The 12,089-nt window shown below is 34.8% G+C and overlaps 2 protein-coding genes across 3 annotated transcripts; one reads left to right on the plus strand and one right to left on the minus strand.

Annotated features, from left to right (window-relative positions):
• Positions 1 to 406: 406 nt before the first annotated feature.
• Positions 407 to 3,492, plus strand: LOC131150564 (probable pectinesterase 67). The gene is made up of 5 exons (XM_058101370.1): positions 407 to 939; positions 1,163 to 1,325; positions 1,441 to 1,647; positions 2,116 to 2,363; positions 3,089 to 3,492. Exons 1-5 carry the CDS (start codon positions 626 to 628, stop codon positions 3,240 to 3,242), a joined length of 1,086 nt encoding a protein of 361 aa, XP_057957353.1. The 5' UTR covers positions 407 to 625; the 3' UTR covers positions 3,243 to 3,492.
• Positions 3,493 to 7,632: 4,140 nt separating this feature from the next.
• LOC131150565 (glycine-rich cell wall structural protein-like) lies at positions 7,633 to 9,157 on the minus strand. 2 transcript variants are annotated; one of them, XM_058101371.1, is made up of 2 exons: positions 8,276 to 9,157; positions 7,633 to 8,233 (listed from the first exon to the last, which is right to left on the minus strand). In XM_058101371.1, exons 1-2 carry the CDS (start codon positions 9,081 to 9,083, stop codon positions 7,827 to 7,829), a joined length of 1,215 nt encoding a protein of 404 aa, XP_057957354.1. In that variant the 5' UTR covers positions 9,084 to 9,157; the 3' UTR covers positions 7,633 to 7,826. The 2 variants fall into 2 exon arrangements, with proteins under 2 accessions (XP_057957354.1, XP_057957355.1); XM_058101372.1 differs by having other exon boundaries at positions 7,633 to 8,173; positions 8,270 to 9,157.
• Between the last annotated feature and the right edge of the window lie 2,932 nt (positions 9,158 to 12,089).

Here is a 12,089-nt window from a genome sequence, read left to right on the forward strand (position 1 = left end):
GGACTCACTTAAATTAAGCAAGTTTGTTTAGTAGGGTCAAAATGGAAATTGAGTGATTTATTTAGTCTAACATGTGTAAAATTTCATTTAATATAATTAAATATTGAAAGAATCAAATACAAATAATATATAAATTAAATTCTTGTTCATTGGTTTGCCAAGTATTTTTATTATTTCTTTTTTCACTTTCCTTGGTAAAACCAATCATAAATAAGTAAATTCCAATATTTTTTTTCTTATGCTCCATTTTTATCAAGAATATATTTGGAAATTTTTTTTTAAATAATAAGAAAAATCTTTTTCATCATATTTTCTCTCTTTATTAGATACCATTAAAAATTTTTTAAAAATTAAAATTTTGTTCATTCATCTATATATATATTAAATTCCAAACACGACCTTAATTCAGTGCTTGTCAACCACAAGATGATCCATTGGTGCCCCTCGAAAGTAGAGGGTTCTTCCCGCTCCAATTTGAGCGACTGCTAATTTTAAACCTACAAACAATGGCCGCCCCCAACATTCGAACAAAATTCGACACTATTGGCTGATACAGATTTCCCAAAATCTTCAATCCCTATTAACCCACTTCTTCTCAATCTCTCACCTCCTCAATCGATCAACAATGGCTTCTTCTTCTTCGTTGTCGTCGGCACCAGTTAGTAATGCGATGCAGGTCGCGTTCGCGTTCGCAATCGCGGTCTGGATCTCCTTCCCCGCCGCCGTCCACAGCTCCTCTACGCAGCAATTCTCCGTCGGCGGCTCGGCGAAGAAAGTCATCGATTCTCCTTTATTGACGGAAAAGATCGCCACCAATCGCACCATAAAGGTGGATATCAACGGCGACGGGGAGTTCAGGTCTGTTCAAGCCGCCATCGATTCCGTACCCGAAGGAAACTCCGAGTGGATCATCGTCCACCTCAGGAAAGGGGTTTACAGGTAAATCCATCTCCTGTTTTCATCATCATCATCACTATTATTATTGCTATTATTATCATTATTATAATGCCAAAATCTGAGTTATATTTCACAAATTGATTGTGTAATTTGGCAATTTTCCGTCATTGTCACCATTGATTTGGACACTATAGGCTCAATTTTCAATAAAAGGTGGGGGGAAGTGATAGAATGTAAGTGAAATTTTTTGTTGTGATTGTGGCAGGGAGAAGATACATGTACCAGAGAACAAACCCTACATATTCATGAGGGGAAACGGGAAGGGGAAGACATGGATCGTCTGGGAGCAGAGCTCCTTAGACAACAAGGAGTCTGCCACACTCAGAGTCGAAGCCCCACACTTCGTTGCCTTCGGCATCAGCTTTAAGGTCAGCTGCCCCACTACTACCGTCCCCTTCAATTCCCCTGCTTCTGCATTTGCTTCATTTCCCCTTCGATTCCCCTGTTTCTGCATTTGATTTAAAATATTTTGATTTTGTTTAGAACGATGCTCCGACTGGAGTAGCTTACACGTCGCAGAATCAATCGGTGGCGGCGTTTGTGAGTGCAGACAAGGTGGCATTCTACCATTGTGGATTCTACAGTGCTCATAACACTCTGTTCGATTACAAAGGCAGACATTATTATGAGAATTGCTACATTCAAGGCTCTGTCGATTTTATCTTCGGCCGCGCTCAATCTGTCTTCCATGTTAGTACCCTTTTGAATTTTCGTTTTCATTTTATTTTCTTCGGTTGCTAAAATTTAAATTTAGCCGGGTTAGAATTCGAAAAACATTAGAGGGAAAAAAAAAATATCAAAGAATATAAAATAAATATTAAATATTAAATATTAAATTTATGAACAAAAATTTAATTTAATTTTTTTTCAATTTTTAATCATATAAAATAAATATTTATTGTTAATAGAATTTAAGATAAAAAATATAATAAAAATGGTAAAAATTAAAATTTAATGTAGGCCTGTTTAAAATTCAGAAAATATTAGAGAAAGGAAAAAAATGTTAATTTCATCAACAAAATTTGGGTTTACACTTCATGAATATTTAATTTAATCATTTAATCATATAATTTATGTTATAATCTTTATTTGTGCTTTTTTTGGCCCCCCCGGGTGTCAAGCATTTACTAATTTTAATATTTTTACACGTGGAGGCAGAGCTGCGAGATATTTGTGAATGCAGATCGGAGGGTGCAGATATCAGGGTCCATCACGGCTCAAAACAGGAATAGCGCTGATGAGCCCAGTGGGTTTGTATTTGTGAAAGGGAAGGTCTACGGTGTGGGCGAAGTTTACTTGGGCCGGGCCAAAGGGGCCCACTCCAGAGTGGTCTTCGCCAAGACGTACATCTCCAAGACCATCGTCCCAATGGGCTGGACCAACTGGAGCTACGATGGCAGCACAAAGTAAGCCATTAATACTTTACTAATATTCCTAGCTTAAATTTTTAAATTATATCTTCTTAAAATTAGATCGGTCATCAAATTGCAAATTACTCAACCCATTGATTCACAGGTCAAGTAGTTCAATCGCTATCATGTTACCATAATTTTTTATTTAAGATAAATTCAATATAAAATATATTTTGAATTAAATTTTTTATCAATTTAAATTTTTGAAAATTTGGTTTTTTTTTTTATCAATTTAATCAATTCTAAAATAAATCTTTTAAAGATAAAGTTTAGTTTTGTGGATTAATCAACTGATTCATTTTCTATTCCTAGTTTAATCATTTTTATTGGCTAGTCCCATATAATATTAGAAAAAAAAATTTAAAATAAAACAATTCAAAAGTTACCTTGAAAATGGTGAGAAATAGCTATGTGGTTTGTAATTTTTTCTAATAATTTAAGGTTGGTTTATTTAGTTGGACAAAAAAATTGAGAAATTGATATTATATTTTGAGAAAAAAATGTCTTATTTTTAAATTATAATTTCTTGGAGATTAAAAAATTATTTTCTTTCTCATCTTGTCACGGAAAAAATAAGCAAATAATTTTTTAGAAAAACATTTTCTTCCTAAACTCGAAAAGGATTATTTATTATTGAATTAAAATTGTGGAAGTATTTTTTTTGTAAGTCATTATTATAATTAATTATTTAATTTATGTTGTGGAATTATTTGGAGCAGGAATATGTTCCATGCGGAGTATGCCTGCCATGGACCAGGGGCAGCGTCGGAAGCAAGAGCCCTTTGGTCGCGCCAACTCACCAAAGAAGAAGCTGCTCCCTTCCTGTCCGTTGATTTCATCGACGGCAAAGAATGGCTGCCCGCGTGGCTATGATCATAGCCGTCCATCATTGGGATGACTCGTTACCAGAAACCAAGAGCCAAGAAAGATTTTACTTCTAAAGCTAACAAGAAAGTCAATACTTCATGCCTTTATGAGATGTGTTTTATTAAGAGTATAAGTTGTTAAGTCCAAGCTAACAAGAAAGTCAATACTCCATGCCTTATGAGATGTGTTTCATTAAGAGGATAAGCAAGTCCATCCGTAGTTTATTCGATCGATTAAATTCATTTTATAGTTTATCTAATTTGATGGATAGTATTTTTAAGAAATTATTAGACATATCCAGTGTATACACCAAATCTACCATGATTTCATTATATATATATATATATATATATATATTAAAATTAGATAATTTTTTTATGCATATAGCGAAATCTTGCTAGATCCATCTGGCGCATACATTTGATATAACTAATATTTTTTCGTACTTTTATGATTTTATTAAATTTTGAGTTGAGTTTAAACTAGTTAAGTAGCTAACTTGACAAGTTGAGCAGTTTAGTTTTTCAATGCTATCGTGAGTCCAAATGCATTTATCTTATATTTATATTATTAAAATGGTTATATATATATAATTTACATTTACATTTACATATTAAATATATATTTTGTTAGACGTCGTAGTATATTTGTGTGCCCCGCAGCGGATATACAATGTAGAGTCAGAGGGGGGGTGAATGGCTCTTTTCGCGTATATTGAATTTCTCTACAAAATAAAATCTCTTGGTAAGATACAAGAAATTATATCATAATATAAATATAAATCATGCACAAGATATAAAATAAAGAGTGTAAGGGAAAGAAAGAACAATATCGGTATTTTTATGTGGTTCGGCACCAAGCCTTTGTCTATGTCTTAGCACCAAATCAAGGATTCTACAATCCATTATCAACACTCCTTTCCCGGCAAAGCAAGCTTTACAACTTGGGTAAATAACCCTACTTTGGGGAATAAATCCCTACACGCTCATAAAGAGCTTTCAGCTCACAAAGAACCCTCATCAAAATGGTTTATAAAGAACCTTTCAACACATGGTTCACAAGGAACCTTACAAGATGATGGAAATACAAAGGATGCTCCACAAATGAACTGATATAAATTACAAACCAAACCTTACACACACTCTCAAGAATTGTATCAAATAAGATTGGAGAACAAGAGAGTTTGAGCACTTTTGAATGAATGAACTAAATGCAAAGTGCTTAGGTTTTGTAATTAAAGAGATTTTTTCACTAAATGCTTGTATAAATTACAAAAACCATTGCTAAAAAAGTATTAGGACTTGTATTTATAGGCAAAGTGGGCTACTAGCAGTTTTATGGCCGTTGGGCATTTAAAACAATTAAAAAAAAAAAAACTATACAAACTAGTCATTTATAGCCGTTGGGACGAAAATTCCAATGCAAACCGTTGATGGTTTTTCCAAAATCGTTGATGGCATTCCTGAAATTGTCAAAGTCATCAAATGAAAGTTGTGAGATTTTTTCTTAGTTTTCCATAGACACCAAAATCGCCCTTTTTCAATTTTTCTAACAAAAGTTATGCCACAAATACCGAAAGGTGTTTAGGAAATTTGATAGGTGCATAATTGAGGTTTTAAACCCAACCAAAAAGTCTTTAATCACTTAAAACATTCTTGGACAAAAGTATATAAAATATATAAAGTCTAATGAAGATTAAAACTTATCCAAGTGAGCTTTCCTCAAATATAAGATATCTTGATTTATGAAAACATAATTTGAAAGAACATTTGATATCTTATATACTTAGAATGTCTTTTTACAAAAATATACTTAACTTTCTTAAAGCTTTAGGACATTAACCATGCTTTTACAAAATCGGGACCAAGTATAAAAATGTTCTTAAAACTAAGATGTTAAAAACTTCTCCCTTTGAAAACATACTTTGAGTTTGGGATTGTTTTTGACAAAATCTTTGAATTTAACTTTGAAAACCATGAATGTGAGGTTGTGACTTTAATGCAATCATATAAACTCATGTGTTCTAATATGGATGCATTTTGCTCAACTCTTGCTCAGAAATTATGAATGAAACAATACCAGTAAGAGTTACAAAACACTACCTCAAACACTCCCCAAATACATATAAGACCACATTAAGCTTCCTTTGGTCGTGCTTGGGTCCTTCCAAGTATGTGTCAATTTGATCTTTCCTTTTGCCTTTTGACCAATTAATACTTCAAGTATTCATCCCTTGAACATGTAATAAACATAATCTGCAAAGATAAGAAAACACTAAGAACAACAAGTAGGTTAATATCATCAAAACACAATAAACCACGATGGTGTGGCCATCAAAAGGCTAACATTCTCCCCTTTTTTGATGATGTCTAACCTATTAAGAATCTACTTAATTTTTGCATTTGTATTTATACTTACTATGACTTGATATGCAAAGAAAAGTTAACCTAGAACCACTAATGGGTTGTTATCATCAAAACAATGCAATTAAGCTCACATAACCTCTAAGGTTAACATTCTCCCCCTTTTTGATGATGACAAACCATTGGTATTCTTCTATAGGATATATTACAAAGCTCCCCCTCAAATTATGCATATTGTTAAATAACGCTACACTTTTGCTCCCCCTTGCTATATGCATATAAGGTACAATAAGCATTTAACAAGATATTTCATATCCTTGGAGCTTGAACATACAATTTACCAAAATGAAAGTTCATGCAAGATAAAACAAGTAAGCAACAAGAACTTTCATACTACCATATGCATTCTACCCTACATGCATTTCACTTCTCCCCCTCCCATAACACCACACATCTTCTTCCTAACATGTAGGACACCAAATATCTTCTCCCCCTTTGATCGTCATCAAAAAGAGAGGTACAATTCATTTTTCTAAAATTTCTCCCCCTTAACATATGCTTCCATGGTGGTAAGGAGAGTGTGAGCTAGACTCATATGCCAAAAGATTGTGCTAAACCATAACATCAGAAATATCAAGAATGACTTTCTCACAACTTATGAATGATGATTTTTTTTTTTTTTTAAAGAAAAAACTATTTGATGTTTGATCAAACATTCAAAGCAAAATTTCCACCTTTTTGTTATGATTAGCTTTCACTACAGCTCAACTTCATGAATGGGATATATTATGTTATACTTAGACATACTCTGTATCCAAACAAGAGCATATATCATCAAAACAAATTATAGCATGCTTTTGAATCAGTAAATTCAAGCCTTAGCAATTAATATGAGAAAAACAAGGTTTTTCTAGTTAATATGTTATTTCATCCCATTAAGCTATAGCCAACATTTTCAAAAAGAAACCAAGTGATAAGATATACATATAATTTAAAGTGTCATATTGGTTTTATAATTTGAACGCATCAAATATTGGCATAATTCAAAAAAAATTCTAGTAAAATAATTTAAACAAATTAAAATGCAAAAGCTGGAATTTTCCCATTTTGAGCTTTAACCACAAAACAAATAAGTGTTTCTATTTTAGAATAATCTACATTCATTTGATCAACACTCATTCATTTCTCCTAGGTTTCTACCTAAATCCTATTTCCTAATCATATTTCATTTTATTTAAATTACACTTATTTTTAATAATATAACATTTACATTTACATTAAATGTATATTTTAATAATAGTTTTATTTATATAATATTCTTTTCATTCATTCTCTCTCTAGAGATTACTCTAAATTAAGGATGTGAATGAGTTAAACTTATTCACAAACTATTTAGACTCAATTCACTTTTTAATTCAACTCGACTCGATTCTACTCGAATTTGAGTTAAGTTCATGTTACTCAAATATCATGAAGAGTAGTCGAGTTTAAAGTTTTGTAATATTACTCATTAACTTAATCGAATTTTTTAATTTTATCATTTTTATAAGCCATACAAAACATATAAGGCAAAAAAAATTAATGTCTCCTAAACTTTGTAAAATGATAGTAACCTTCCTAAAGTTTCAAAAATTTTACAGACATGTCATTAGATGTTAAAATCCCAGCAGGAGGCATTTCCTAAAGTTTGATAAAAAAAAATACAAATCTCTCATAATATTTTGTAAGATAACCTTTTTTGGGAGAAGTCTATATTTTTTTTAAACATAAAGAAAAGTCTATGGCATTTTAGAATAATGTTTGTGATATTTTTAAAATTTCATTAAATGCCACTGTCTTTTTACCAAGTTTAAGAGAAATGAGAAGTGAATGTATTTTATCAAATATGTATTATACCTGTATTTAATGTTATATATACATTATATATAATTAGTCAAACTCGAGGTCGATGAATTCAATATCCGAATCGAATTTTAAGTTATCATTTTTTTTGAGTTGTATATGGGGATCTACGGGAAATATTTAGAATGCTATGCGAGAAGTAGGGCTACATTTTATTCAACTAAATATCACGAGGGACAAGGTGACAGACGACGGAGCATGTGAAATCCATGCAGCAATTTCACCGCTAAAGACAACAAGAAAAGAAATCCATGCACGGGCATAGTAACATTACAGCAGTAGTTACATCATTACTGATGTCCCTCAACTTCGGACCTCTCAAAACTCAAAATCCGCCGCCAACACCACCGCCAATTCCTCCACCCCCACCAGCACCACCTCCTACGCCGCCGCCTTTGCCACCTCCAAAGCCACCACCGGCACCGCCTCCACCACCAACTCCTCCTCCAACACCGCCACCTGCTCCACCTCCAATCCCTCCACCACCTCCTTTGCCGCCTCCAAAGCCACCACCGGCACCGCCTCCACCACCAACTCCTCCTCCAACACCGCCACCTGCTCCACCTCCAATCCCTCCACCGCCTCCTTTGCCGCCCCCGAAGCCACCTCCCGCACCCCCTCCAATTCCATGTCCTCCCCCAGCACCACCACCAATGCCACCACCAGCACCACCTCCGCCTAAATGACCTCCCCCAGCACCACCACCAATGCCACCACCAGCACCACCGCCACCTCCATGACCTCCCCCAGCACCACCACCAGCACCACCTCCACCTCCATGACCTCCCCCAGCACCACCACCAACGCCGCCACCAGCACCACCTCCGCCTCCAACTCCCCCGCCCTTGCCGAATCCCCCTCCTGCACCACCTCCACCTCCATGTCCTCCCCCAACACCACCACCAACGCCGCCACCAGCACCACCTCCAACTCCAACTCCCCCGCCCTTGCCGAATCCTCCTCCTGCACCACCTCCACCTCCATGTCCTCCCCCAGCACCACCACCAAAGCCACCACCGGCACCACCTCCTCCTCCAACTCCTCCGCCCTTGCCGAATCCTCCTCCTGCACCACCTCCACCTACATGTCCTCCCCCAACACCACCACCAAAGCCGCCACCGGCACCACCTCCTCCTCCAACTCCTCCACCCTTGCCTCCTCCACCACCAGCACCGCCCCCACCGCCAAAGCCGCCACCGGCACCACCTCCACCACCTACTCCCCCGCCCTTGCCAAATCCTCCTCCTGCACCAGCTCCACCTCCATGTCCTCCTCCTGCACCACCTCCAATGCCGCCACCGACACCACCTCCGCCTCCAACTCCACCGCCCTTCCCAAATCCACCTCCTGCACCACCGCCTTTGCCTCTTCCACCACCAAAGCCACCACCAGCACCACCTCCACCACCTAGTCCCCCACCCTTGCCGAATCCTCCTCCTGCACCGCCACCGAAGCCACCACCATCGTGGCCGGAAAATACATCTTCGTCAAGCTTGCGGCTCTCAGTTATGATTCCTAATGCCAACAGCGACACCAGTACCATAGCAAAAGCTACACCACAGTACTTTGAAACTTTCGCCATTTTTGAATTACTTATCTGATGAAAAGAGAGAAGAGAGATATTGCAATTGGTACTTGTGGAGTGAGAGATACTTGAAACGCGGCGTCCATTTATAGTGAAGATAAGCAATATTAATGGAGGTAGTTGAGGGGATTGCAGCTTCGAGTACTTCTTCTTCTGATTTGAAAATCAGACAAGATAACACATGGGTTGTGCTTGTAATCTCTGTTTTCCTGATTTAGAATACATGCATGACAAAATTCAACGCAGCTTTAATTTCAAACACGGGATTAATTAATGGTCGGCCAAGTACCTCTCAACTGCCCCCACCCCCTCCCTATCTTCTTTTTTCTTTTTCTTTTTTCTAAGATATAAATTCTAATTAAATTCTACATGTAAAATTTTCTTTACTTGAGAAATGTGATGGAAAGGATAGGGCAGTATGGAGAAGAAAACCAAAAATATACAAAATCAATTAATAAAATTTTAATTTTAATCATCTATAACATTTAATTTTTCTTAATTTTTAATTATATTGAAACAAATTCTCATTTTTAGTATTATTTAGTATAAAGAAAAAAAATAAAAAAAAATGAATTTCCTATCTATTTTCTTTTCCTTTCCTCCATGAAAATCCTTGATCCAAACGCACCCTTAAGTGCGTTTAGAACTCTAAAAAATATTAGGAAAAGGAAAAAAATATATTAAGAAATTTATGTTTTCATGTTTGATTAGGGAAGAAAGTAAGAAAAAAAATAGAAAATATATCAAATTTATAAATAAAAAAATTAATTTTACACATAATTAATATTTACTTTTAAAATTTTTTAATCATATAAAAATAATTTTTCATTTTTTAATAAAATTTAATATAAAAGGAAAATAATTTTTTTCCTTTTTATATATTTTTTTCCTTCTTATTTTTTTTTTTCCTTTCTTTTTCTTAAGTAAAATTTAATCCAAATTGACTCTTAATGATAGATAATATGTAAATGATACATGTTTCTAAACTCAAACTCTCTTTTCTAAGGAAAAAGTTTTCAAACCTTGATTAATTTTAGTGCATGTAAAATTATACCACTGCTCACTAGCTAGTATGCTAATTTTAAATCTTGTCAAATCAGTGTCCAGTTGAGCCAACTCAACTCAAGTGGTAAGGACCAATTTGTGATTTTAGTGACCCCAAGGTCACGGGTTCGACACCCCTTTGAGGCATTATGACGGTAAATTACCAAGAGCATGTCAATGGGCTGGCCGGCTGTAACATTTCACCTTCTTCGGATTTGGTACCGCACCATAGTGTCCAATATAACGCGATGGTGACTGGAGTAAGAAAAAAATTCTTGACTAATGGGCTGTCAATTTAAGTTGATAATTGAGAAGGTTATCCAGGAGAACCATCATTTTCTGCTAATGTATTCCTATGTCTCTTGTCTGGATGTGAGAAAAGTGACCGACACTTTTACGATTTCTCATTGTAGGTCTTCAATTAAAAAAATATATAAAAATATTAGTACACTTATCTCCTAAATGTCACACCTATTCTTATCTCTTACTTCATTCGTTTTGTGTTGTAAACTAGTGGGTGATAAATATAGCACTGCCAAACAAAGTATGGGAATGGAATTCGCATGCGTCACACATCTCAAATGTCTATGTGCAAGTGGTGAAAGTGATGGGGAAAGGAAGAAATGTGGGGGAATGAGGAGTTTTGGTTTTTGTCACTAAAAAAAAATATGACGAGTGACATCTCATGATTTGTTGGACTAATTAGTTATTTTTTTCTCATTCAAATAAATACTATATACCAAATTGATGTCAAATCATTAGTATTTTTTTATTATCATTGTCATTATCATTATCATTATCATTATTAATTATTGTCTTGGTTTATTTTTTTATTATTGCTATTAGTTATTGTTATTGTTGCTATTATTATTATTATGGTATTGGCATCATTATTATACTATGATAGCTACTATTTAAAGAAAAACTGAAACAAGAAAAATAATGGTATTTTTATTCAAATAACTGAGTTGTGAAGACTATGTACTTTAGAGATGATACAAGCATGTGTATTTATACATGAGTACATGACATAGGAAATAATAAATGATAAATTATAAATCTCATGATTTGAGATAAAATTTGCATTGTTGTCATATATACTCTTTTTTAGATTAATAGGCTCATATTTGTTAGCATATATGATTCTCGAACAATTGACTTTGGATCTTTGATGCTCCTTAGTCTTTACTGTGATAATTTGGCTCGAATTTTCGTCATTTAAATCAATAGCGAACAAATGTAACTATCGACGGTTTTGCTTCGGAATTGCTTTCTGTTGTGATGCATTGTTAACACCCTTCCGCAAACTTTGCTGGGATTGGAGGCAAAGTTTGTTTCGAAATATAATTAAGAGTGACCTTTGAGGGTGCGGATATGTTCTACTATTGTTGTGTGATCTTCTTTACAAAGGTAGTTGATCGTTTGATGACTTTTGCATCTGTAATTGAGAAATGGTGCCCACAGGTCAGATCCATCCTTGTAGGAGACGATCAGACTTCCGTCATGTTATGATGTAGCATTGAGATGTAGTGTACATAATGGTGATATGTATAATACAGTACTTAGGATTTTTATTTTATTTTTTTGACATAGTGTTCACAATGGCTCTGATACCATAAAGAAAAATTGAAACACGAAGAACAATGATATTTTTATTCAAATAACTGAGTCGTGAACACTACATACTTTAGATAGGATACAAGAATGAGTATTTATACGCGATTACATGGCATAGGAGACAATAAATGATAAATTATAAATCTCATGATTTGAGATAAAATTTGCATTATTGCCATATATCCTCTTTTTTGAATTAATAGGCTCTGATTTGTTAGCATATATGATCCTCGAACAATTGATTTTGGATCATTGATGCTTCTTAATCTTTATTGTGATGATTTGCCTCAGATCTTTGTCATTTAAATCTGTAGCGGACAAATGTAATCGTTGACGGTTTGG

Source organism: Malania oleifera, chromosome 3 (assembly GCF_029873635.1).
Source record: "Malania oleifera isolate guangnan ecotype guangnan chromosome 3, ASM2987363v1, whole genome shotgun sequence".
In the NCBI taxonomy this organism is placed as follows: domain Eukaryota; kingdom Viridiplantae; phylum Streptophyta; class Magnoliopsida; order Santalales; family Ximeniaceae; genus Malania; species Malania oleifera.

Bases quoted from the DNA above. Each gene is read 5' to 3' on its own strand.
- LOC131150564 (XM_058101370.1), top strand. From the start codon at position 626: ATGGCTTCTTCTTCTTCGTTGTCGTCGGCACCAGTTAGTAATGCGATG. The intron at 940-1,162 runs GTAAATCCATCT...TGATTGTGGCAG, and splicing joins CTCAGGAAAGGGGTTTACAG to GGAGAAGATACATGTACCAG. The intron at 2,364-3,088 runs GTAAGCCATTAA...TATTTGGAGCAG, and splicing joins AGCTACGATGGCAGCACAAA to GAATATGTTCCATGCGGAGT.
- LOC131150565 (XM_058101371.1), bottom strand. From the start codon at position 9,083: ATGGCGAAAGTTTCAAAGTACTGTGGTGTAGCTTTTGCTATGGTACTG. The intron at 8,234-8,275 runs GTGGAGGTGGTG...GAGGTCATGGAG, and splicing joins TGCTGGGGGAGGTCATGGAG to GTGGCGGTGGTGCTGGTGGT.